Genomic DNA, 24,023 nt, shown 5'->3' with positions numbered 1-24,023 from the left:
AGAGAGTTTATTCTCATGCACTGAATTTTTTTATCTGCCATATGGTTTTAAATCTTCCAGTTACGTCCCTTTGATCATTACCCTCCCACTAGTGCAAACATCTCTGAATTATCCTGCCCAGCACTCTAAGGATCTTGTATGTTTGAATAAAGCTGCCCTTCCTCATTTTGCTAATGAATAAATTACAGTTAGAAGTCTGAAAATCCAAACTGCTCAGGGATTACGTCGGTCTGGATTTTTGTATTTTCCTGATTCTCAGGCAGTAATTTAAAATTCAAATTGAAAGAGGAATAAAGAAGAGACAAACAGGTAAATTTTGACAGTTTATTCATTAGTAAATACAGCATGCTTCATTTATCAAAATGAGCAGTTTTAAAGAAAAATAAAGTGGTAGCTACTCGCTCTCCTGTCTCTCTGTCTCTCTCTCTCTCTCTCTTTCTCTCTCTCTCTCTCTCTCTCTCTCTCTCCTGGCATTTGGATTTGTAATATAATTTTCATGACACTACACGCCAGCTATCTACTCTGTATTACTACCTCCACTGCCGTTATTTCAGCATTTGACAAGTCATGCCAGCAAAAACATTATGCTGTTTACTTTCCTGAGGTAGTGAACTCACATCACTTATGTTGTAGGTTAAGAGTTGGTGTGGAAGACTCACAGGCAAGTGGTGCAACCATCACAATGAAAGTGTTTCCTTCCACGAATATTGCAACACTGAAGACGAAGGTAAGGTGAGAAGCTTGTCACCCTGAAGTTCAAAACATAATCAGAAGGATGGAGTGCAGAATGACCGTAGTGAATTATGGGGAGGAGAAAAATGACTGCAAGTGCTCAGAGAGCAAAGTCCACACATCAAAGGGTTGACGCAGTGGCGAAGCTGGAGGTGCCAGAGTCCCAGGTGCGATCATGACCTCAGGTGCTGATGGTGTGGAGTTTTCACATTTCTCTCTCCCCCACCCCTTGTGTCCCAGGTGCTCCAATGTTCTCCCACATTCCAAAAGCTCAGTTAATTGGCTATGAATGTCCCCGGAGTGCAGGTGAGTTCTGGAATTTAGAGAGCGCTGATGGGAATGTGAGGAGAAAAATTTAGGTATTAAATGTAAATAGTCAGCACAGACTTGTTGGGCTGAATGGCCTGGGTGTATCTCCACGGCTTCGATGCTTGTTTATATCCCATGAGATACTATTTCCAGACATATAAATAGTCTGCACTACTCAAAAAGGTTCATTGCCTTTGGGTTTGAATTGATGGCCATGCTCTCCTAAGCCAAGGAGGCATAGGTTCAAAGCCAGTGTGTAAGGGTGTTTGTGTCTGACCTTGTATCTGGGTGGGGAGAGTGAGTGGATAACAATCTGTGTTGACTGAAGTGTAGCCTAACTTGGAATCATTTCTGTAGACCTGACCACTTCATGTTGGCACAGAGCCAAACTCTACCAAAAGCTGACTTTGAATGGTCTACAGTTGAGTCCAAGCCCCACACATCTGATGGTTAGTCTGTTGGAATGTTGAGAAAGTCCTACGTTAATCAAACTGATTTAGGATTTGATGCCATGGAATGCACTTTATTGTAGTAACTTACATTATTGTTTGCAAAATATACCCATGACATTAAAAATTATCAGAAATTATTGGAAGCTTGCTAGTTTTAATGTGTGAATGTTTTAATTTTATATTAAATCTCTCCTCATTTTTCTACTTTGCATGGAATGAAGTCTTAACCTATTTAACCTTTCCTTATAACTCAGTTCTTCAAGTTCCAGCAACATCCCTGTAAATTTTCTCTGCACTCTCTCTCAACTACATTCCTGACTAAAATTGCACACACAGGGAGGCACGCTTAGTTAGCGCAACGCTGTTACAGTGCCAGCAATTGGGGCCAGGATTCTAATCCTATGCTATCAGTAAGGAGTTTGTATGTTCTCTCTGTGTTTGCATAGGTTTCCTCCAGGTGCTCCAGTTTCCTCCCCCCCATTCAAAAATGTACCGGGGTCGTGGATCAATTGGATGTAATTGGGCAACACAGGCTCATGGGCTGAAAGAGACTGTTACTGTGCTGTATGTCTAAATTTAAAATTTAAATACTCCAAATTTAGCCTCATCTTGTACAATGTACAATAACATCCCAACTCCTTTACTCAGTGCTTTGATTTATGAAGGCCAATGTGCCAAAGACTTTCATTATGACCCGATCTATCTGTGCTGCTGGCCCATCTGTGGAGATTCAGCAAGGTGTTGCTGGTTATGAGGGGGAGACAAGAGAGGCCGGGTCTGTACACCTTGGAGTGGATGAGCGTGGGGGTGAACATGATAGAGATATTCAGAATTGCTAGGGGTATCAATGAAGTAAATAATGGGAAATGTTCCCAGAGCAGGGGTGTCTAAAACAAAAAAAGTGGAGGTTAAGATTTAGAGGCAAGATTTTTTTTAAGGGAGTTGAAGGAAGATATTTTCCATTTGGTGGGCGAGTGGAATCTGGAATGCACTTTCTGAGGGGATGGTAGAAAAGGAGATTCTCACAACATTGACGTATTTAGACCAACCATTCTCAACTTTTTTTATTTTTGGGCTCTGGCCCCCTTTGGACTCTGCTCAAAGTTTATGGGCCCCCTTCCCTGTGAAGCAGGCAAGCTTAGTTGGATTCTTCTGTACTTCTACTGACGACATAAAAAACACAAAAACTTGCTCTGATTTCCGTCCGTGCGCCCCCTCCCCAAAATATGCTGTGGCCCTCACTGAGAATGGCTGTTTTAGATGCCTCCTTTAATTACCAAGGCAGAAGGCTATAGTCCAAGTTGTGGTGAATGGGATTACTATGATCATCATGTGTGTGATGGGCTGAAGGGCCTGGCTCTGAGCTGTATGGCCCTATGACTGTTTCCTCTTTCTGTTGTCTGTAAAGATGTACGAGGAATACAATTTCCACCCTCGAATGCAACAGTGGATCATTGCCCAGCGACTCGCCAAGGACCACGAAACTCTCTCCTTTCACGGCATCAGGCAGGACGGGGACACAGCCTACGTGTACCTCTTGTCAATGAAACAAGTCAACACCTCATGGCGCGAGCAGGTTCTGCTTCTGAAAGGAGCACCTCAGCTAGCCATCGGTGAGTGAGTGGGCACCAGTCGCAAGGAGCACCTCGCCCATCTCCCCCCACCCCTGCCATTTGCAGACTGTGGGAGGGGAATTAATTTTGCTTGCAAGTTATAGACCTCACAGGCATTTATTGACCAGCATAACTTGCACCTTGGATTAAATTAATCGTGAAGTCACTTCAGAAATTGCTTCAGAGGCAATCCAGTGACTTTGGCTGGATTGGAAAAGGATGACCGATTTCCTAACCTTGGGCAGCGCAGTTAGCGTAACGCTATTACAGCACAAGCGACCAGAGTTTGGATCTGGTGCTGTCTGTAAGGAGCTTGTATGTTCTCCCCATTCCTGCATGGGTTTCCTCCGGATGCTCTAGCTTCCTCCCACCCTTCAAAGCATACAGGGGTTGTAGGTTAATTGAGCAGCACAGGCTTGTGGCTAGAAGGGCCAGTTACCATGCTGTATGCCTGTTTTTTTAATTAAAAAAAATTAATCTTAATTTATGAATATCATGGAAACTGATGGGTTCATCTGGAACCTGACGAGGGTAAAATAATGTTGCCCTCGTACCTTTTGAACCTGATCACTCACTGTAACCCTACTCCCTGCATCTTTTGCTGTTTTTATGTACGTATAAACTTGTAGGTAGTACCCAGAAGACAAACTTTTAACTACACCTTGGTGCCCAAGATCATAAATATAAACTTAAATTTGAACATCCTCGATTATCTTTACTGAGATGGTCAAAGGGAACTGCACACCAAAGGTTTAAAGCTAAGGTTGATAAATTGTATGAGGCAAAGACAAAGCCCAACCATGATTACTAACTTCCATTGGAAGAGGACTTGGTCAGGGTATAAAGTAGAGGAGCTGGGACAGCTGTAAAAAAAACATTGGTGAGATCACACTGAGTGTATTTTGAACAGTTCTGGTTACCCACCTATGGGGAATAGATCTTTAAGATGGTTGCAATGCAGAAAAGATTCACAAGAATGTTACTGGTGCTGGCAGACTTCAGATTTCATATTTGTTGTCGGAGTACATACATGAGATCACATGCAGCCCTGAGATTCTTTTACCTGTGGGTGAGGCAGAATTACCACTAATTGGTAGTGCAAAACAAAATGTACATTAAAAACGCATCATCTGCACCGCATTCCCCATTTCATATTCTTAATCCTTTACCTGATGGGGCAGATTGTTTCTTTTCTCCTATTCCGAGAGGGAAGAGGGTGTAAATTATATCTGCCCCTATGTGCCTCAGATACTGTTGCCACACTTCAGCAAATGTGTCATATCTCTTCTGTAAATTGTAGGTGCTTTTTTTTCCCCAGAGGAATGCAACACTGTATTTCCGTATTCCATCATGTGATATTTAGCTGGGAGTCAGACTTCCATGTAACCGCTGTACACTTCCTGGTGCTAACAAGGCAACCTTCACAAACTGAATTTGGTGTTTGGACAGTCTAAAGCAGAGAAGGCCTATGACAGATTGAAGTGGGATTTTCTGTTTAAGACACTGGAGAAACCGATACCTCTCACGCAGTGAGAACAGTGTGTGTGCTGGGTGGTGTGGATCCTTGATGATTGCTGCTGCTCTCCGGTGGCAGTATTCCCTTTAGATGAGGAGGATTTTGCCTGTGATGTCCTGGGCTGTGTCCACTACTTTTTGCAGGGTGTTATGCTCTGGTATCCCCATACCAGACCGTGTGCAGCTGGCATTATAGAGTTGAATGATAGAGTGGTGCTGGACAGGCTTCAACTTTTTTCTCAGGAGCATAGGAGGCTGAATGGGGAGGGGGGGTGGGGAAATCTGATAGTAGTTTATAAAGTCATAAAGGCCACATATAAAGTCATAATCATTTTCCCAAGGTAGTGAATCTAAAGCTAAAAGGCACCAATTTAAGGTGAGAAAGGAAAGATTTAAAGGGGATTCTGGGGGTACTTTTTCACACACAGGATGATGAGTATGTGGAATGAACTGCCAAGAAGAAATGGTAGAAGAGGGTATAATTGTAATGAATCAGAATTTATTGCCATGAACATGTCTTTGTTTTATGGCAGCATCATCGTGCATTACAGATGCGAATATTGCTACAGATTAGATTTCCAAATATATTATTGAAACAAAATTAATTAGTTTAAAAGAAAAAAAAATGAGGTGGTGACAGTTGGTTCATTGTCCATTCAAAAATCTGATATTTCCTTTCTGATGGTAGCAGTGTGAAGAGGGTATGGCCTGGGTATTGATTGTTCTTCTCTGCTTTCTTGAGACATGACCTCTTGTCGATGTCATTGATGGAGTGAAGACTGATCTCCATTATGTCTTTTTCTGTCCTGTACATTGGCAAAAGATAATGACGTTGAAATCCTAAATTAATTCATTTTCTTTTCATAGACCAACCAGGACTAAATAATGAAGATTTTCTGCCTTTGTTGGATGCACGCGGCACCCAGGCACATATGAATGAAGTAAACAGTTTGGCAGAAGCCGCACCGGAGGTGGGTGCACATACTGGCCCATTTGTGGGAAGTGGGCACGGCTGACAACATAGAACACAGGACACTACAGCCCAATACAGCCCCTTCAGCCTTCGATTTTGTGCTGATCTGTATATTCCTTACAAAATAAAAATATTAAACCTTTCCTATCTCATAATCCTCTATTTTTCTTTCATCCATATGCCTGTCTAAGAGTCTCTTAAATGCCCCTAATGTTTCAACCTCCATCACCACTCCTGGTAATGCATTCCAGGCACCCACAACTGTTTTTTTTTAATAAAAACCTTACCCCTGATGTCTCCCCAGAACTTTCCTCCCTTCACTTTGTATAGATGTCCCCTGGTGTTTGCTACTCCTGCCCTGGGATAAAGGTGTTGGTTGTCTAGCTTATCCATGGCTCTCAGAATCTTATAGACCTCTATTAAGTCTCTCTCATGCTTCTTCACTCCAGAGAAAAAAGTCCTAAGTCTGCTAACCTTGCATAAATAAGACTTATTTTCCAATCAAGGCAATGACCTAGTAAATCTCCTCTGCCCCATCTCCATAGCTTCCACATCCTTCCTGTTATGAGGTGACCAGAACTGAACACATTGTTCCAAGTGTGGTCTTTTGTAGATGTCCAACATGACCTGAACTTCATTCCCCTATCTATGAAGCCTAGCATCCCATGGGTCTTCTTAATTCATCCTATCAATCTGTGGGCGACCTTGTGAGATGTGTGGATTTGGACCCTAAGGTCCCTCTGTTTGTCCACACTGTTAAGAAAAGGTGACATTTATTCCCTCTCCCTGATGTTCCTCGCGCAGGAGCTCAAGGATAAAGCTCTAATTCCACATCTATTGCTGCAGCTGCTGGCCCCGGCTCCTAGCCCACTTACATGACCCCACTCCTGCTGCTGGAGTGGCAGGTCTGTTAAGCTCATCCAAATGGATTCACTTCCATTTTGCAGCATGGAAACAGGCCCTTCGACCCAGTGAATCTGCCCTGCCTCAATTACACCCTGGCTACATTAACCCCACTTCTTTTTTGAATCGTCAGAGTTGCTGAACTCAGAATGCAGCCTTTTTCTCACCACATCCATACTATCTATTCCCCTATCAATACTAATCCCTCTTTCCTGGACTACAACCATATCTGTGCTTATTGAAATGCCTATTTAAGTATTTCTTAAATTGTGTCTGATTCCACCACCTCCTCTGAGAGCGAGTTCCAGTGATCCACCACTCTCAGGGTAACATCCTTTTATAACTCCTTCCACTCACTTTTAATCCTCTGCCACCTTGTTTTTCATACCCTACCAAAGGAAACTGATTCGGAGTTTTGTTCCTAATTTGGGCCTCTGATAACTTTACATGCCTCAGGTCTCCTCCCCTCAGCCTCCTCTCCAGGGCAAACCAGCCCAACCTATCCCAACTCTTCCCATAACTTCAGAACTTCAATTCACTCTTTAAATTATATTTAAAGTTTTGACATACAGTACAGTATTAGGCCTTCCTGGCCAAAGGGCCCTTGTCACCAAAATACCCCAATTAACCTACAAACCCGTACATTTTGAAGGGTGGATAGAATCTGGTGCACCCGGAGGAAACCCCCGCAGACACCGGGAGAACGTACAAACTCCTTACAGACAGCGCCAGATCTGAACCTGGGTTGCTGGCGCTGTAATGGCATCGTGTTGACCATATCACCTCAATGCACAAAACCACATCCGTCCAACAGAGTGGTGGCCAGTGTGTTTGAGCCATTGGGAAAACCCACTACCAGAAACAATAATTTTTTTTTTATCAATAATTTTTTTCCTTCCTGCAAGGTTGGCTGGGAATGTTCAGAATGCACATATATAAATAAACCAACTCGTCCAGGATGTGAGATGTGTGCCACAGCCAGACCAGATAACTATCAGGTACCCAATGCCTACAAACCTGACCAAGAGGAACAGCAGAGGATCAAAAATGAAGAAGCGGCTTTTAGACAATATGAACAAGTAGGTTTATGAACAACTACACCATCCTTTGGCTTTTCATATTGGGAATGTTATTTTTACATAGGATGTGGATTTTGCTGATTGTTTTTCCCATCTCTTTGCTTCAGAACTGAGTGCCTCAGGACTCTATGCAGTAACTATGTTACTATGTTTATCCTTGGCCTTATTCACTGAGAAACTGAGGCCACCCGTAAATTGGAGGAACAACACCTAATATTCCATCTGGGCACTCTCCACCAGATGGCATTAACATCGACTTCTCCAGTTTCTGTTAGGCCCCTCCTCTGTTTCTCTTGCTCTCTCTTTCCCTAGCTCTCTGTCTCCCCACCCTTCTCCATTCAGAGAGATGCCCCTCCCCTGTCACTTCTCAGCTTTTTTTCTCTTCTGCCCCCTCCCTCCCCACCCATACCCACTTACAACTTGTTGCATGTTGGCCAGTGCGCCTCCCCCTGCCTCTTCCTCCATCCTTTCCTCTCCTCTCCTCCCCCTCCTATTAGTCAGGCACCTGCCTGATTCTTGATCATACCTTGATGAAAAACCCAGGCCTAAAATTTGGTTTGCTTCTGAAAGGTGCTGCAAGATCTGCTGAGATTCAAATTTTAAATTTAGACATACAGCATGGTAACAGGCCATTCTGGCCCACAAGTCCATACCACCCAATTACACCCTATGAGCTTACACCTCCGGTACATTTTGAAAAGTGGGAGGAAACCAGAGTCTCCAGGGGAAACCCACACAGACATCACGGGATTCGAACCCAAGTACTGATCGTTGGCACTGTTAAGGCATTGAGCTAACTGCTAGACCAATGATGCATTGCACTACCTGTACAATCAAAGCATCTGTAGACGTCCCCATTTAATGACATGAGATGAGCGTTTTTGAATAGATGAATTATGTAACCTCAGGCAATTCTTTTTGTTTCTCAGTCAATCATGTTCGAGCGACAACAGAATTATCAAAAGATGTTGGAAACAGATGATCAAAACCTGGTATCTACCAGTGAGGACTTTGACTGTCCCATTTGTTTCAATACGTTAGAACTTGGTGAAGGAGTTATCCTGAGAGAGTGTTTACATTCCTTCTGCAAGTAAGAGAAACCTTTTGTTCTACTGTAATAGGAGAAGCTGCTGCTGGGGCATATTTATTGAATGGGATGGGGATGCGTTTTGGGATAAAACAACATCGCTCTCGATTGCACACTCTAAGAAATTCTTTTGATACCTTCACAAGATAGGGCGGCATGGTTAGTGTAGGGTTTGAATCTGGCGCTGTCTGTAAGGAGTTTGCACATTCTCCCCGAGTCTGCATGGGTTTCTTCTGGGTGCTCCAGTTTCCTTCCACCCTTCAAAATGTACGGGGGTTGTGGATTGATTGGGGTATTTGGGTGCCATGGTCTCGTGGGCCAATATGGCCTATTACCGTGCTGCAAGACTAAATTTTAAAAGAATTAAATTGTTTTCCAGCCCAGAATTTACTGCCTCCTCCCAAGAGCCCTAAAAAATGAGAGGCATTTGTTGAGAGTTGGCAGATTTCCATACCAACATGAAGTTAGTGAATCAGATTAGAGCAACAATTCAGTAGTTTCAAGGTCACTTGCCTCTTGTCCAGATTGGAATTGACAAGCAAAGTGCTGCACATTCCATAATAAAAACAAGAAACTGCTGGAACAACACAGCAGGCCAGGCAGCACCTATGGACAGGGGCGGATTAAGCTACTGCGGGGACTGTAGCATATATTATAAAGGGGCCCTCCATTTTAAAAATGCACATACATTTAAACACATAGATCTGTGCATGTCATGCGAAACTTAACCATGTGGAAATACATTTTTACAAATTACTTTGTGCAGGTATAGGCTACCTGTTATAAAAATAACAGCAGGTAGTCTATACTTGCGCAAAGCAATTTGTAAAAATGCATTTTCACATGGTTAAGTATCGCATGGGTCATCATGTGAATGAAGAGTTTGTTAAAATGCATTCCTAATCAAAGTGTGTACATTGGAGACAAGAACATCGAATATAAAATGACACAAGTATGTTGTATTTTAGAATTCAAAAGATTCTGTTCACGATTTTTAATTTTTTGAATTGAAATATTCACCTGTGGGGCCCCTGAAAATGCAGGGCCTGTAGCATAAGCTACTTTTGCTACCATGTTAATCTGGCTGGCACTGCCTATGGAGTGGAAACCGGATTAATGCCACAGGTCGAAGACCCTTCATCACAACTGGGAAAGTGGAGGTGAGGGATGGATGGATGCCTCCAATAGGGTGAGGCTGGGGTTGCCATGGTAATCCCACTGTTTATGGAATTGTCTGGTTAATACATCAATGATATGATAGGAGATACATCTTCAACATTTAGGAGAATAGATTTGCAACAGAGATGAGGAGGAGCTGCTTCTCCCAGAGAGCAGTGAACCTGTGGATTCTTCACTCAAGGAATCAGCAAGGGGTTCAATGAAGGTGTGGATGGATAGATTTTTTGAGGAATAGGGGAATTGTGGGGTGGGGGTTGGAGTTAAGTAGAGCTGAGTCCACAGCTAGATCAGACATGATTTTATTGAATGGCGGGTCGGCTTGACAGGCAAGATGGCCGACTCTTGCTCCTATTTCTTATGTAAGATGGTCGGAGAGAGAATATAACCAAACGATCAAATCAAACCTGTGAACTGCAGGTCACAGCTAAATCAGGAATCCAAAAGAATGATGGAAATGTCCAGTGGATCGGGCAGCACCTGGAGAGGTAGAAAAGTTCAGTTAATAATACAGATGCTTGACCAATGGTTCCCAGTAGCTGAAACCACAGAAATCATGTTCCATAGGATAAAAAATAGTTACTTCCCTGAGGTGGTTTGATAGCTACCCCCAGACTCAGCAGGTTGTGATTTCCTAATGGTAAATATCAATTTCACTGTATCCTGATAGATTAGCAAGAAACATTTCCATTGTTAATAATCAGAATTCATTCATAGACCAATCATCAGGCAATCTTTATGAATGGAATTTCATAGCTTAAGCTGATCAGTGTGCAGTGTGATGTAACTAGAGGCATGGATGATGGAATCTGGAGCAAAAATTCAGTTGCTGGATAAACTCATCAGGTCAGGCATTGCCCGTGGAGGGAAATGGAGAGCGGATGTTTTGGGTTAAAACTAGCCTGACATTGGTCACTGCATTTCCCTTAGTGAGTTGGTGAGTGGTAGAATCCAAGGGAAGTTGATAGGACCATGGAGAAAATAAACTGTGACTTCTGTAGGATTGGTGGAAGTGGACATGGGCTCAGTGAGGTGCAGAACCCGACGGACTAATGGCATCGTAAAGAAAGCACATCTGTGCTTCTACTTCCTCAGGAATTTGTTGAGATTTGGTATGACATCTGAAACCCTGGAAAACTTCAGCAGATGTGTGGTGGAAAGTATGCTGACCAGCTGCCTCAGAGACTGGTATGAGGACACTAATACCCCTGAGTGTAAAGCCCTGTAAAAAGTAATAGATACACCCCAAGACATCACAAGTATAACTTTCCCCTCCATCGAGAACATCTATGGGTAACGCTGCTGTCAGAGTGCAGCAGCAATCATCAAGGATCTACATCATCCAGCACACACTCTTTTCTCGCTACTACCATCAGGAAAGAGGTATAGGTGACACAAGGTTCACACCACCACGTTCAGGAACAGCTGCTACCCCTCCACCATCAGACTCCTCTTTAACAAGCTCAATCAGGGACTTATTTAAGGACTCTTACTTGTGGACTTTTTTTAAACTCTGTATTGTACAGTCAGTTTGTTTACATTTCTTTATTGTTTATATGTGTGCACGTTGAGGACAATTTTGTTTGCACTACCAATAAGTAGTAAATCTGCCTGGCCCGCAAGAGAAAGAATCTCAGGGTTGTATGTGATGTCATGTATGTACTCTGACAATAAATCTGAATCTGGTTGTGTTCTATGCAAGCAGGATATAAGTTGCCTGCCTTCCCTGTCAGTATTGTTCCCAGTTTCTTGCAACTGTTAATTTTTATTTACCAATCCTTTTGTATTTATTATCTCCTTTCCTGTCTCATGACATGTAATATTTAATTTATACTATTGCCATCTTACTTTCAGGTGTACAAGAATCTTGGTTTACCTGTCTATGACAGTATATTCTCTTGTCATACCAAAAGAAAGCCAGATTAATGGAGGAGGTTGGGAGTAGGATCTGAAGCTACAAATGGGCAGAATAAAAATCTGAGCAAATTTTATTGATGACAATATCAATCCTTTCAGAGACTGCCTGAAGGGGACGATTCTGAACAGCACAGAAGCTGATGTGACCTGTCCATTCATAAATGACAATTACTCCTGCAGAAGCAAAATCCTTGAACGTGAGATAAAATATGTGAGTTTTCTTCACCTCTATGCTGTACCTCGAGAACAATCCAGCCATCTCTAGTTTTTTTGGGGGGGGGGTGGTGGTGGGTTCCTTAATCACCTCTATTCCTGGCCAGTGGGAAGAGCACATGCAAGTGTTAGGATAGTGGCACCTGTCCTTTGCCAACCTGGTGGTCCTGGATTTTGCAAGACAGGGGCATTCCCTGCTCTGTATCTCCTATATTTCTGCAAAGATCTGGATGAACAAAAGCCTCCTGGGCATAAAGTCACATCCTATCCAACCTAATCTCTGGACAACAATTTTTTTTCAAAAGGTTTGCTTCCTGAAAATAATTGGGGATTATGTTAGACAACTTCAAGATGAACACAAAGATAATCTCAGATTTGCTGTATCACGTAGGAATTTGGAGAAATATTACATTAACATTTATTGAATTTAGCATGTTTAATCACATAATGATGCTGACACATTGCGTTAGTTCAACTGATCTAAAAATGTTTTGTTGCTGATTTTCATTTGTACTCAGCATCTGATGCCTCTCATGTCAGTGTTCAATGATAGTCAGCCAGCACTGATGGATTCTAATTGCCCTGATACTGCTTTTCCATGGTCGGAATGTCCTAGTGAAACCTTTCACCATGTTCATCACTGACTTCACCAAGATCAGCAGGGAAGGAGTCCAAGTGTGAATACAGAAAATGAGTTTTCAATGATCTGTTGAACTCCATGGTTTTGTACGCTTGAAGCATGTTGTCAATCAGCTGGATGTAATATGGTGCTCTATAGTTGCCAACAAAATTCTCAACAACATTTTTAAATGCTTTGTATCGATGACCATATTTGCATAGTACCTCCACTGAGTGCATGCCCAGGCACTTGGACTGACCAAAACAGCTTGTTTTGTGGGCAATATACTAGTGGACAGGAAATATGACAGGAAATCACAGTCATAGGTTATATCTTAAAAAAAAAATAGTATATGATAAGAAAATTTTAAGCCCAAAATCCATAAAATACTCCCAGAAGTGTTCAGGAAGCAAAATCTCCATTGTCCAGTGTATACAACAGGTGGACTGGAAATGCTTGCCAAATCATAAAGATGTCTTTTAAACATTTGATACATGAAGATGTTGCTGTTAACAGTGCCACTAATTGTCTCTGGACTGAGGAGGTATTTGAAGTTTATGCACCTGGTGGCACATGTAGCCCAGACTACATAAAGTCAGCGGACTTTCCTTCTTGCTACCATTACTGTGACCAGCTGGTATTCCAGGTTTATTCCCCAAGTTTTAATTTCTGGCTCTTATGGTCAGATTTGAATTGGTGTTTCTGGATCAAATTAGATATAAAATTGGCTTGGAATCAGAGGGCAGAGGTGAATAGTGGAGTGGTTGTGTGATAGGAAGCCTGTACTGGTGTGTGCCAGTACTGGATTTTAATGTGGAGATAGAATTAGCCTCCTGGTATTAACTCTGCGTTTATGTATGGTCTGATGATAATAAATGTGAACAACTTGAACATGATATGTTTCCTCACAGCTCCTGACAACTGATGAGTATCGTAGCTATCTGGACAGAAGTTTAGCGATCGCAGAGAACTGCAGCGAGAACAGCTATCACTGCAGGACTCCCAACTGCAGGGGCTGGTGCATCTATGAAGATGATGTCAATGAATTTCACTGTCCCCTCTGCATGAAGAAGAACTGCCTGGTGTGCAAGGTAGGTAGGACTTTCAGATAGAAGCTAGAGGAATGTTTGGGTGTATGTGGCTTGTGGCTCACATAAGGGGCAACGAAGATTGGGAATTTTCTCTTCACAAAAGACTGAGTCAACTGTAAGTGTCAAGACTAAAATAAAGTTATTCAGGAAAGGAGAAGCTGGAGGGACTCAGAAGGTCAGCCACATCCGTGGAGAGAAACAGTCAGTCAACGATTTGGATCAGGACCCTTTTCCCCATAGACGCCGACAGCCAACCATTTGATTTCCTTTCATGATTCCCACCTACACAAGTCTATCCTTGGTCAGGAACAACACATCATATTCCTCTTTAAACCTAATGGCAGGATTTTCTAATGTTTAGAAACTGACCTCTATCTCAATTTCAAGTTTATTATCATCAGATTGCACAAGTACAATGTGACGAAGCAGCGTTCTCCAGTCCTTGGTGCAAAACCGGCAAAATGCACACACAACAAGCAATACAATAATTAAAAAAATAATAATAGAATCTTAGAGGGTTAGTGTGAGAAGTATCTTTAGTATTGACCCGCTGAGTCCCCCCTCATTGTTTGCTCAAGGAAAGTAGGAGATTTGAATGAAATGTGGATGAACAGAGTCAGAGAGCTATACACATGGAAAAGGTGGAGCCGTCCAAAACAGGAACATTTGGGAAATTTCTGGATGCCAGATCATTTGGGTTATTTAAAGCAGAAATAGATAAATTTTTGAACAATCAGTGAACCGATCTGAGTGTTTTAGGGTGATTTCTACTAAACCATTTTGTTCAGAACAAAATGCCTTGGGTAAAGGGGAAACATTAGAGTTTTGTACCATTTCATGAATTACAAACTTTAAACAATAAACATCTCCTCCACAATCTCCATCAGTACCAGAGCACCACAGGGCCCCCTGCTCTACTCACTTTACACCTATGGCTGTGTGGCTCAGTATGGCAACATCATCTACAAATCTGATGATCCCTCGGTAGTGAGTTGTTCATAAAAAGGAGGGGTGAGTCAGCATAGAGGAGGGAGATTGAAAACCTGGCTGAATGGTGCATCAACAACAACCTTGCATTCAATGTCACCAAAACCAAGGACCTGATTGTTGACTTCAGGAACCAGAGGGGTAAAATCCAGGGACCATTGGGGGATAACAGGTGGAAAGGGAGAGCAAATTTAAGATCTTGAGAATTACTATCTCGGAGGACCTTTCCTGGACCCATCATACTGATGTCATTGTGAAGAAAGCACATCTACTTCTTCAGGAATTTGCAGAGGATTGGTATGACATCAGAAACCCTGGCAAACTTCTATGGATGTGTCAAGGGAAATGTGTTGACCGGCAACATCGTGGCCTGGTATGGGGGCATCAATACCTCTGAGTGGAATGCCTTGCAGTGGGTACCGGACGCAGCCTAGTAATCAAAGGCAGATTTCTCCCCGAGAGATTTTCATCGAGAAAATCTACATGGGACACTGCCATCAGAGAGCAGCAGCAATCATCAAGGATCCACAGCACCTAGCACACTCTGTTCTTGTTGCAGCCATCTGGAAAGAGGTAATAGGTGCTATTAGACTCGTACTACCAGGTTTAAGAATAGTCACATCCCTTCAGCATCAGACTCAATCAGAGACTCATTTAAGGACTCTTACTTTGCACACCATTTCTCACTGAATATTTATTTTCTGTATTGCTCAGTCAATTTGTTTGTACTTTTTTCTTTGCTTATATGTTCTAGTGAACCGGTGCGGACTCGAAAGGCCGACATGGCCTGTTTCCACTCTGTAAATGGTTATATGGTTATATATGGTTATTTCTCTCTTGTACATGTTATCTTTTCTTGAGTATAGATTACATGACCAATAAGTAGAAATTCTTCCTTGGCCACAAGTAAAAGTTCTGGGGGTTGTATGCGATGACATGTATATTCTCTGACAATAAATCTAAATTTGAAATTTAACCAATATGGTGCATGTGGAATGCATTGTAGACTTCATCACCATACAATAACAAAGGCCAGAAATGAGCAAAACTTATATGAATTAAAAGGAATATTTCTTCCGCTCTTTTATGCAGGAAATACACGAAGGGTTAAATTGCAAGGAATATCAAGAGAATCTCAAAAGTGAAGTTGAAAGAAATGAAGCTGCCAAAAAAACTACTGAGCTGTTGCAGGTTAATAAATCTAACATTTCCTGACTGAACATTATTTAAAAGTTTTGAGAACCCACAATCAGAGAGGAGGAAGGTGGATAGGGGAAAACCTATTCTCAGCTGAAACAAGAAATGAGAATTGTATGGCATTATAAAATCCCCAGAGTGTGCAAAAAGAAGAACCTTATCAAACAAAATTTTATCATGACTATACTCAGAAACCTCCTTAGCTGGAGACCATTTTGTGCTTCATCCATTCCATTCCATCTTGCTTCTCGTGCCCAAATTTTCTCCTCCTCTGAATTTGGATTTTTCTGCTCTCATCTCTAAGTGGAGAAATGATCCAGAGCTCAGGAGTAATGGACCATGGAAGTAGTTTCAAATCCAATTGTACAGCTATGGAGTTTCAATTTATTAAACCCCACGGGCTGCTGGAGACCAGGTCATGGGAACCATGTATTGAAACGGAGATTTTAATTTCATTACAGCACAGTAGAAGCAAGATTCCAGACATTTAAACCCGTGCCATCCAATTGGACCTAAATTAATCTGCAGCCATGTACATTTTGGAGGGTGGGAGAAAATTGGAGGAAACCCACGGAGGTCACGAGGAGAACGTTCAAACAGACAGATGAGAATTTGTACAATCTACTTTCCTTGTATCTTTAGCTACCCAAGGTGTTAGGCTCTAAAGCCTCTTTCCTCCTCGAAGACACTGCACAGAGCTCAATTTTAATCTCATTCTAAAATGTACCTTGCTGTGAAATTTGCTTTGGTCTGTGAAGCAACTTCATTTATCTTGCCATATTAAAATGATGCTGGATTTTTGATATTGTTGCTTTGGGAGTGATGATGTTGATGGGAACTAGTTCCATTTCCAAGGTCCTCATGTTCTCTTATTACACATAAATTGGCCATTCAGCCTAACTAGTCAATATTCCTCCTGGAATGCTGCGTGTTGTTCTGGTCTCCTTACTTGAGGAATGATGTACTGGCTTTGGAAGCAGTCCCAAGGAGGTTCACTAAGTTAATTCCAGAGATGAGAGGGCCTATGAGGAGAGATTGAGTTGTCTGGGTCTGTAATTGCTTGAATTTACAAGAATGAGGGGGGATCTTATAGAAAGATATAAAATTATGAAAGGCATAATAAGATGTTTCCATTGGTTTCAGAGACTAGAGCTAGGGGACATAGCTTCAAGATTTAGGGTAGTAGATTTAGAATGGAGATGAGGAGGAACTGCCTTTCTCAGAGGGTAGTGAAGCGATGTAATTCTCTGCCCTTTGAAGCAGTGGAGGCAACCTCAGTAAATATATTTAAGACAAGGTTGGATAGATTTTGACATTGGAGAGAAATTAAAGGATATGAGAAAAAGGCAGATGTGGAGATGAACCCATTGTCAGATCCGCAATGATCACAGTGGTGGAGTCGGCTCAATGGGCCTGATGGTCTACTCCTGCTCCTATTTCTTATGAAACCAGAGCACCTCAGAGAAACCCACATGCTCATAGGGAGAGCGTGCAAACCACGCTGGAAGTCAGGATGGAGAGGATGTTTCTGGAGCTTTGTTGCAGCAACACTTACTGACTTTACAAAAAAAATGTGGGTGCGAAGGAATTTCTTTAGACAGAGGGTGGTGAAACTGTGGAATTTGTTGCCATGGGCAGTTCTGGAGGCCAGGTCACTGGCTGTAGGGAGAGATTGATAGAAGGCCAGGCAGTAGGGCTGAGCAGAAAATGGATCAGATCATGATTGAATGACAGGGCAGACACAACGGGCTGAATGGCATCAGTAGACTGCTTGTGTTCTAATTGTAATGTGCATTTTTCCTACAGGCACTTCTGAAGCAGGGGGAAGCTATGCATTGTCCTAAATGCAAGATTGTGGTCCAGAAGAAGGATGGCTGTGACTGGATACGCTGCACTATGTGTAAAATCGAAATTTGTTGGGTGACAAAGGGACCTCGTTGGGGACCTCTGGTATGACATCAAGATTTGTTTTTTTTAATGTGTCACAGGGCTTAGTACTGGATCCACTGTTGTTATCAATATCAACAATTTGGATGGCAGTGTAATCAACATGATTAGCAAATTTGCAGGTGCCACCAAAATTGGTGGTGCAGTAGACAGATCTCAGTCTGCAATAAAAACGCACAGAAATGCTGGAGGAACTCAGCCGGTCTCGCAGCATCCATGGGAGGTAAAGATATATCACCGACATTTTGGGCCTGAGCCCTTTCTTAAGATACAAGCCAAGATGTCTGGATAAAGACTGGAGAGAGAGAAAGGGGGAAGAAGGAAGAATGGGAGGGTAGGGGTCCAGACCTAAAGATATTAATTGAATATGATAAGAGGAAAGATGAAAATTAATTTTGGTTCCAGAGGGAAAAGGGAAGAGGAGAGAGAGAGAGAGAAAGAAAGCAAGAGAGACACAAAGAAGGGGGGAGGTGTTTAAATGGAAACCAAAGTTGATGTTAATAATGGAAACCAGAGAAGTCGATGCAGCAGGATTTAGATTAGTTGGGAAGGTGAGCCAAAAAAAGGCAGATGGAACTTAACTTCTTTGAATATTTTATTTTAAAAGTTTTAAACCACAATTACATTTTCAATTAATAATGAATTATTTATATATATATATATATATATATATATATAAAAATTCATGTGATATGTATGTAATCCTAATCTCTCCTTCCATCTACCCCCCTAAAAAGAAGAGAAAGAGATGATCAAAAATACATACACAAATTCAAATCAACCACTGTGAAACAGAAAATCACCACCAGGTGTAGTTATTGAGAGTTTAAATCTTCAAACCAACAAATGTCACCTTGGTGAGCTAAGCTGGGTAGGACTTCTGTGGTGATTGGAAGGAGCATAGTTCTTTGAAAGTGGCTATTTAGGTGGGAAAGGTGGTGGTGGAGGAGTTTGGCATGCTTGCCTTCATTGTTTGGGGAGGGGGGGAGTGGTTGAGTACAAAACCAGGGACATCATGATTCAGCTACAGAAGGTGTTGATAAGACCACACTTGAAGTACTGTGTGCACATCAGGGTGCCTAAGTACATAGGAAAGATTGCAGGGGAGATTCACCTAGGTGATGCCTGGATTAGAGGGTATGAGCTATGGGGAGAGGTGGGACAAGCCTGGAGTATTGGGGGGGGCGGGTGTTGGTGGGAAATGACCTGATAGGTTTATAAAATTAGGAGACATTGATAGTGTAAACCAGCAATTCTCAAAGGGAGTCACAGCCTGAAATCATAAAATAGTTTTTTTCAATGTAGCTGATGGAAAAGAAGTATGGAAGAAACCAACTAAACTTGACTGCTTCACAGGGAAGGGAGTTCATAAACTTTGAACAGAACCCTAAGGAGGCCATAGCCAAACAAAAGGATGAGCAAGGCTGGCGTAGACAGTCAATAGTTTTCCCACGGTAAAATTGTCACATATGAGATGAAGTGTTTAAGAGTGGAGCAAGTCTTATCTTTACATAGAGAGTGATGGGTGCCTGGAACAGGCTGCCTGAGGCAGTGGTGGAAGCAGATACAGTAGTGGCATTTAAGAAACTTAAATGAAAACATGGATATGAAGGTTAATGGATATGGATCAAGCAGGAGAGCTTTACTTTAATTTAGGCATCATGTTTGGTGTAGATACAGGGGATGAATGGCCCATTCAATGTAGAGCAGACAATGTACAGCACAGAAATGGGTCCCAAATCAATCTTAAACTCTGCTGCGTGCACCTGGTCCATACCCCTCCATCCCCTTCATATCCATCTATTTAGAAATATTTTAAATGCCACTATTGTATTTGCATTCACCATTACCCCTGGCAGCCTGTTCCAAGCACCTACCGCTCTGTGTAAAATATTTACCCCACACAGCTCTCAAACTCCTCACCTTAAATGTGTGTCTTCATTGTTCGATGCTTTTACCTTGGCAAAAATATTCTGACTATCCACACTATGGCCCTCATGATTTTATGAACCTCTATCAGGTATCTCCTGCGTTCCAGAGAAAATAACCCAAGTCTCTTCAAATATTCTGACTTTTACCTCTAATTCAGGCAATATCCTGGCAAGCCTTTTCTGAACCCTTTCCAGAGTCCTTAATGTAATGGGGTGAGCAAAATTACACACAATACTCCAAATGTGGCTGAACCAAAGTTCTGTATAGCTGCAACGTGACTTCCTTCCTTTTACACTCAATGCACTGCCCAATGAAGCCAAACTATCCATATTCCTCCTTTACCTCCTGATATACCTGCATGGCCATGTTCAATGAGCGATGGAGCTGGACCCGATAGATCATCCTGCATGTCAATGCTTTTAAGAGCCCTTCCATTAACTACTTACATTCCCCTTACATTTGACTTCCCAAAGTGCAACACCTCAGACTTGTCCAGATTACACAGTGAAGGATGAAAACAGAAGGAACTAATAGATGTAAATAACAAATAGAGGCGGAATGAGAAAATGTTATACTGACGTTAGATAAAGAACACAAAGACACAGAGATGCAGTGCAGCATTCATATTGAGTAAATTGTCTGCAGACACCATGATTGAAGTTAAATCTATGGTGGAGAAATTCAACAGGTCAAAGAGTGTACTTTATATCTTCTTCTTTCTTCTTTGGCTTGGCTTCGCGGACGAAGATTTATGGAGGGGGTAAAAAAGTCCACGTCAGCTGCAGGCTCGTTTGTGGCTGACCAGTCCGATGCGGGACAGGCAGACACGATTGCAGCGGTTGCAAGGGAAAATTGGTTGGTTGGGGTTGGGTGTTGGGTTTTTCCTCCTTTGCCTTTTGTCAGTGAGGTGGGCTCTGCGGTCTTCTTCAAAGGAGGCTGCTGCCCGCCAAACTGTGAGGCGCCAAGATGCACGGTTTGAGGCGTTATCAGCCCACTGGCGGTGGTCAATGTGGCAGGCACCAAGCAAAGGTAAAAATATATAACCAACATTTCAGGCTTCATCAACGTATAAAACCACAATGCTCGTAAAACTCAGCAGGTCAGTGTAAAAACGGAATGCTGAAAAACAACTTGATGGAGGGCTCAAGCTTGAAATGTCGGTTATGTATGTTTGTTCTATGAAGCAGACTGTATGACCTGCTGAGTTTCTCCAGCATTGAGTTTTTAAAGTATTCATATTGAGTTTGCTCTGTTACACAGTGAGCTTTGACAGATTCTATGCCTTGATTAGTATTTGTTCGATTTGTAGTTATTCATTTATTTTCAATTTGTTTCAGGGGACCGGTGACATCAGTGGAGGATGCCGTTGCCGTGTCAACGGTGTACCATGCCATCCCAAATGTCAAAATTGCCACTGACGGCCATGAACTCATCAGCACCACAGTGTAGCAAAGGCCACAGCCATTTTATTGAGAATTTCTTCTGCTGGACAAGTGTCCTCTTCTGCCTGGGGAATGAAAACCATGATAGCATTCTTCTACACTTTGCAAACCAGATCAATATTTGTCTGAATCGGAAGCACTGACTTCAGCGGTGCTGCGGTTTGCACCAGTGACCTGGATTTGAGCCCATTGCTATCTGTAAGGAGTTTGTACGTTCTCCTCGTTGACTGTGAGTGGGTTTCCTCTGGGTGTCCGTTTCCTCCCACATTCCAAAGACTCACAAACTTAGTAGGTTAATTGGTCACATGGCTATATTTGGGTGGCATGGGTTGTCGGATGGAAGGGCCTCTTTCAAAGCTGTATCTCGAAATTTTTTAAATCATATATGGAGATGGGGGCGAAACTTTCTACTGCATCTAACTCACTCTAACTGAGTATTTTGAAAGTGCTATTTTTGTTTGACTCTGTAACTGGCTACAACACCTCATACACAGTCTGAGATGGGGCAGGATCTGCAGAAGAACCGGAGAGCTTATTGAAGACCCTAGCCATTGTTTGCTAAAGTCGGATGGCTAAATTAATTACCAGGTTTGTGAAGAGATGTCACCGGACTCTACTCAGAGTGCAAGTTACGTGAGGTTGCACAAGGATGAAGCAGGAGCATGGGTTCTAACTGAAACATGGTTGAGCTAATGTACAGACATGCCATTTACCAGGAACCAAGATGGTGACTCAGGGTTCACAACTTCGGGATTGAAGTGCGCCCAAATCTGTGGAATCTGTTGCCAGAGGCAGTTGTGGAGGCCAGGTCATTGATTAGCCTGGGCATCAAAGGTTATGGGGAGAAGGCCAGGCAGTGGGGCTGAGTGGAAAAATGGAACAACTCAAGATTTAATAGCAGGGCAGACTCGACGGCTGAATAACCTATTTCTGCTACTATGTCTTACAGACTCATTTAGTTCAGAAATTCAATCAATGGGAAAGGTATGGAGGGGAATGGACTGGGTGCATGTCAATGGGTCAGAGGCTGAAGGGTCCTCTTTCTGTGGTTAATGTTCCATGGTTCTATAACACATGACAAGAGCAGGAGACAGATCTGTGTCATTCCTACAAATGGGGAAAAAATAAGTTACAAGAATAGAGATAACTGGTGCTTTTGGAGAAACTCCGTCATGAACTTCTTCCTAAACATGGCTATGAAAAGCTTGAAGCAGAGACTCTGCACACTCTGAGAAGTGGTAATTCTGTACTCATTAATGTCATTCCTATTCACTTTTCAACGAGTACAATTCTGATCTGATAAAGGAACAAAAGGGATTTAAATTCACCAACCTGTTCCTCAAAAAAGAGGTTTAAATGTTTCCGCAGGCCTGAGTTAATCAATTGTATGGTATAATTACAATGTACCAATATTCAGAGCCACACACCAGATAAATTTAATACCAGTGTGGCAATTGACCTCCAGTAATGAATCTGAAATGAAGTCAGCATGGAATGCTGGTGACCATGGAACAACGGAATTGTCAGGAAGATCTCTGGCTCACCAGGAACAGTTAGGGAGTCAAACAGGCATCCATATCTGACCTGGGCTTGCATGCATGTCCTGACATACTGACCTGGTTGTTGGCACCAAACTGTCCTCTGAAATGACTGACAAATCCTTTCAGTTCAAGGGTGGCCATTGTTCACCTCAGCGATGCCCAGATTTTGTTAATGAATTTAAAAAAAAATATAGTTGAGAAGGTAAATCCTACTGGCAATTTAACCTCACGGTGGGCCCTCCTGCACATAGCACCACATATTCCCCGTACTCTCGTTACTGATCACATGGATTATGTCACTCATTTTTATGGAATTAATGAGCGAGTTCTGGAAGGAGCCTTCTTTGGGAAGATCATATTCTGTGAGGTGCTTAATTTGTTTGGGTGAATATGCATGATTAGATATTGCTTATGTAATATTTGTATATACATTTCTTCAATCATTAATTCTGAAACATTTAAGCCCCATAATTTCCTTGCTGATTGATGCCACTTTGGCACCTTTAATAAAGTGCTACATGTCACATGCTTCTGATTATTTGCAGGATTACTTTCATTTGCTTTATCTATTGACAGAAGCATATTATTGTAAAAGCAAGAATCATCAATTTTTTTTTAAAAAAGCACACCACATGCAGATTTTTGTGTGCATTTTTCAGTCTGCAGAAGCAGCACCGTCGCCATCGCAACTCCTCCCCTCGCACAACGGTTGATTACAATTGGTGCTACAAACCGTTGCACTTCCTCACAGGGCAGGTAAGATGTATATGCTTGTGCGTTCAGAGCACATTTAAACCCCTCCGATAACATCACAAAATGCTTGGATCAGGCAGAGTGATCGGAAATCTGAACACTGCCTTTAACCTTTCATCATTTCTATGACCGAAAACATTAACATATTTTGTTCAGCATCTGCAGGATTTTGCCGCCTTTGCCCATCCTGAACAGGTGTGTCTGACCTTTTGAGTATTTCCAACATTTTGTTTTTATTCCCTAATAGTATGTTCTGGCAAACTGTTCCACTTGCAATTGTTTCTTCCTCTGCCAAAGAGCAGGTCACTAACTGTAGTACTTTCCTGTTGCTTTGTGCAAAGCCTGAGCAGTAATTTATAAAGCTGTGACCCTTAAACTGAACTCTCAGAATCAGAATTTATTGTTTTTGCGGCAGCGTCACAGTGCAAAAGTTGCTATGAATTATACTTTAAAATAAAAGTGAGGTAGTGCCTGTGGTTCATTATCCATTCGGAAACCTGATGGCGGAAGGTTTTTGTGCCATTGGGTGCTTGTCTTTAGGCTCC

General features: G+C 42.2%; 2 protein-coding genes across 8 annotated transcripts in view; one reads left to right on the top strand and one right to left on the bottom strand.

Annotated features, from left to right (window-relative positions):
- Window positions 1-23,249, top strand: part of LOC138735843 (ranBP-type and C3HC4-type zinc finger-containing protein 1-like) — a 41,748-nt gene extending 18,499 nt beyond the window's left edge. For 3 of the 6 annotated variants that reach the window (XM_069884340.1, XM_069884342.1, XM_069884343.1), the window contains 10 exons: window positions 634-727; window positions 2,902-3,106; window positions 5,489-5,592; window positions 7,403-7,576; window positions 8,506-8,666; window positions 11,856-11,967; window positions 13,500-13,679; window positions 15,759-15,857; window positions 17,670-17,813; window positions 21,080-23,249. In XM_069884340.1, the coding sequence (XP_069740441.1) occupies window positions 634-727; window positions 2,902-3,106; window positions 5,489-5,592; window positions 7,403-7,576; window positions 8,506-8,666; window positions 11,856-11,967; window positions 13,500-13,679; window positions 15,759-15,857; window positions 17,670-17,813; window positions 21,080-21,160 (1,354 nt within the window). In that variant the 3' untranslated portion in view covers window positions 21,161-23,249. Of the gene's footprint in view, window positions 1-633; window positions 733-2,901; window positions 3,107-5,488; window positions 5,593-7,402; window positions 7,577-8,505; window positions 8,667-11,855; window positions 11,968-13,499; window positions 13,680-15,758; window positions 15,858-17,669; window positions 17,814-21,079 lie in introns of all 6 variants that reach the window. The other 3 variants (XM_069884346.1, XM_069884345.1, XM_069884344.1) reach the window with 2 other exon arrangements.
- tbc1d20 (TBC1 domain family, member 20) overlaps window positions 5,266-24,023 on the bottom strand; it is a 74,389-nt gene continuing 55,631 nt past the window's right edge. Inside the window, exons 11-12 of one of the 2 annotated variants that reach the window (XR_011339964.1) lie at window positions 10,247-10,319; window positions 5,266-5,427 (exon numbers count right to left, since the gene is read on the bottom strand). The gene's annotated coding sequence lies outside the window, so the exon portion shown is untranslated. Of the gene's footprint in view, window positions 5,428-10,246; window positions 10,320-21,155; window positions 21,250-24,023 lie in introns of those variants that run through there. The other variant, XR_011339965.1, reaches the window with a different exon arrangement.

The sequence above is a fragment of the Narcine bancroftii genome, chromosome 6 (assembly GCF_036971445.1).
Source record: "Narcine bancroftii isolate sNarBan1 chromosome 6, sNarBan1.hap1, whole genome shotgun sequence".
NCBI classification, from domain to species: domain Eukaryota; kingdom Metazoa; phylum Chordata; class Chondrichthyes; order Torpediniformes; family Narcinidae; genus Narcine; species Narcine bancroftii.
Note: the sequence above shows the minus strand (reverse complement) of the source record. Positions and strands in the feature narration are given on the sequence as shown.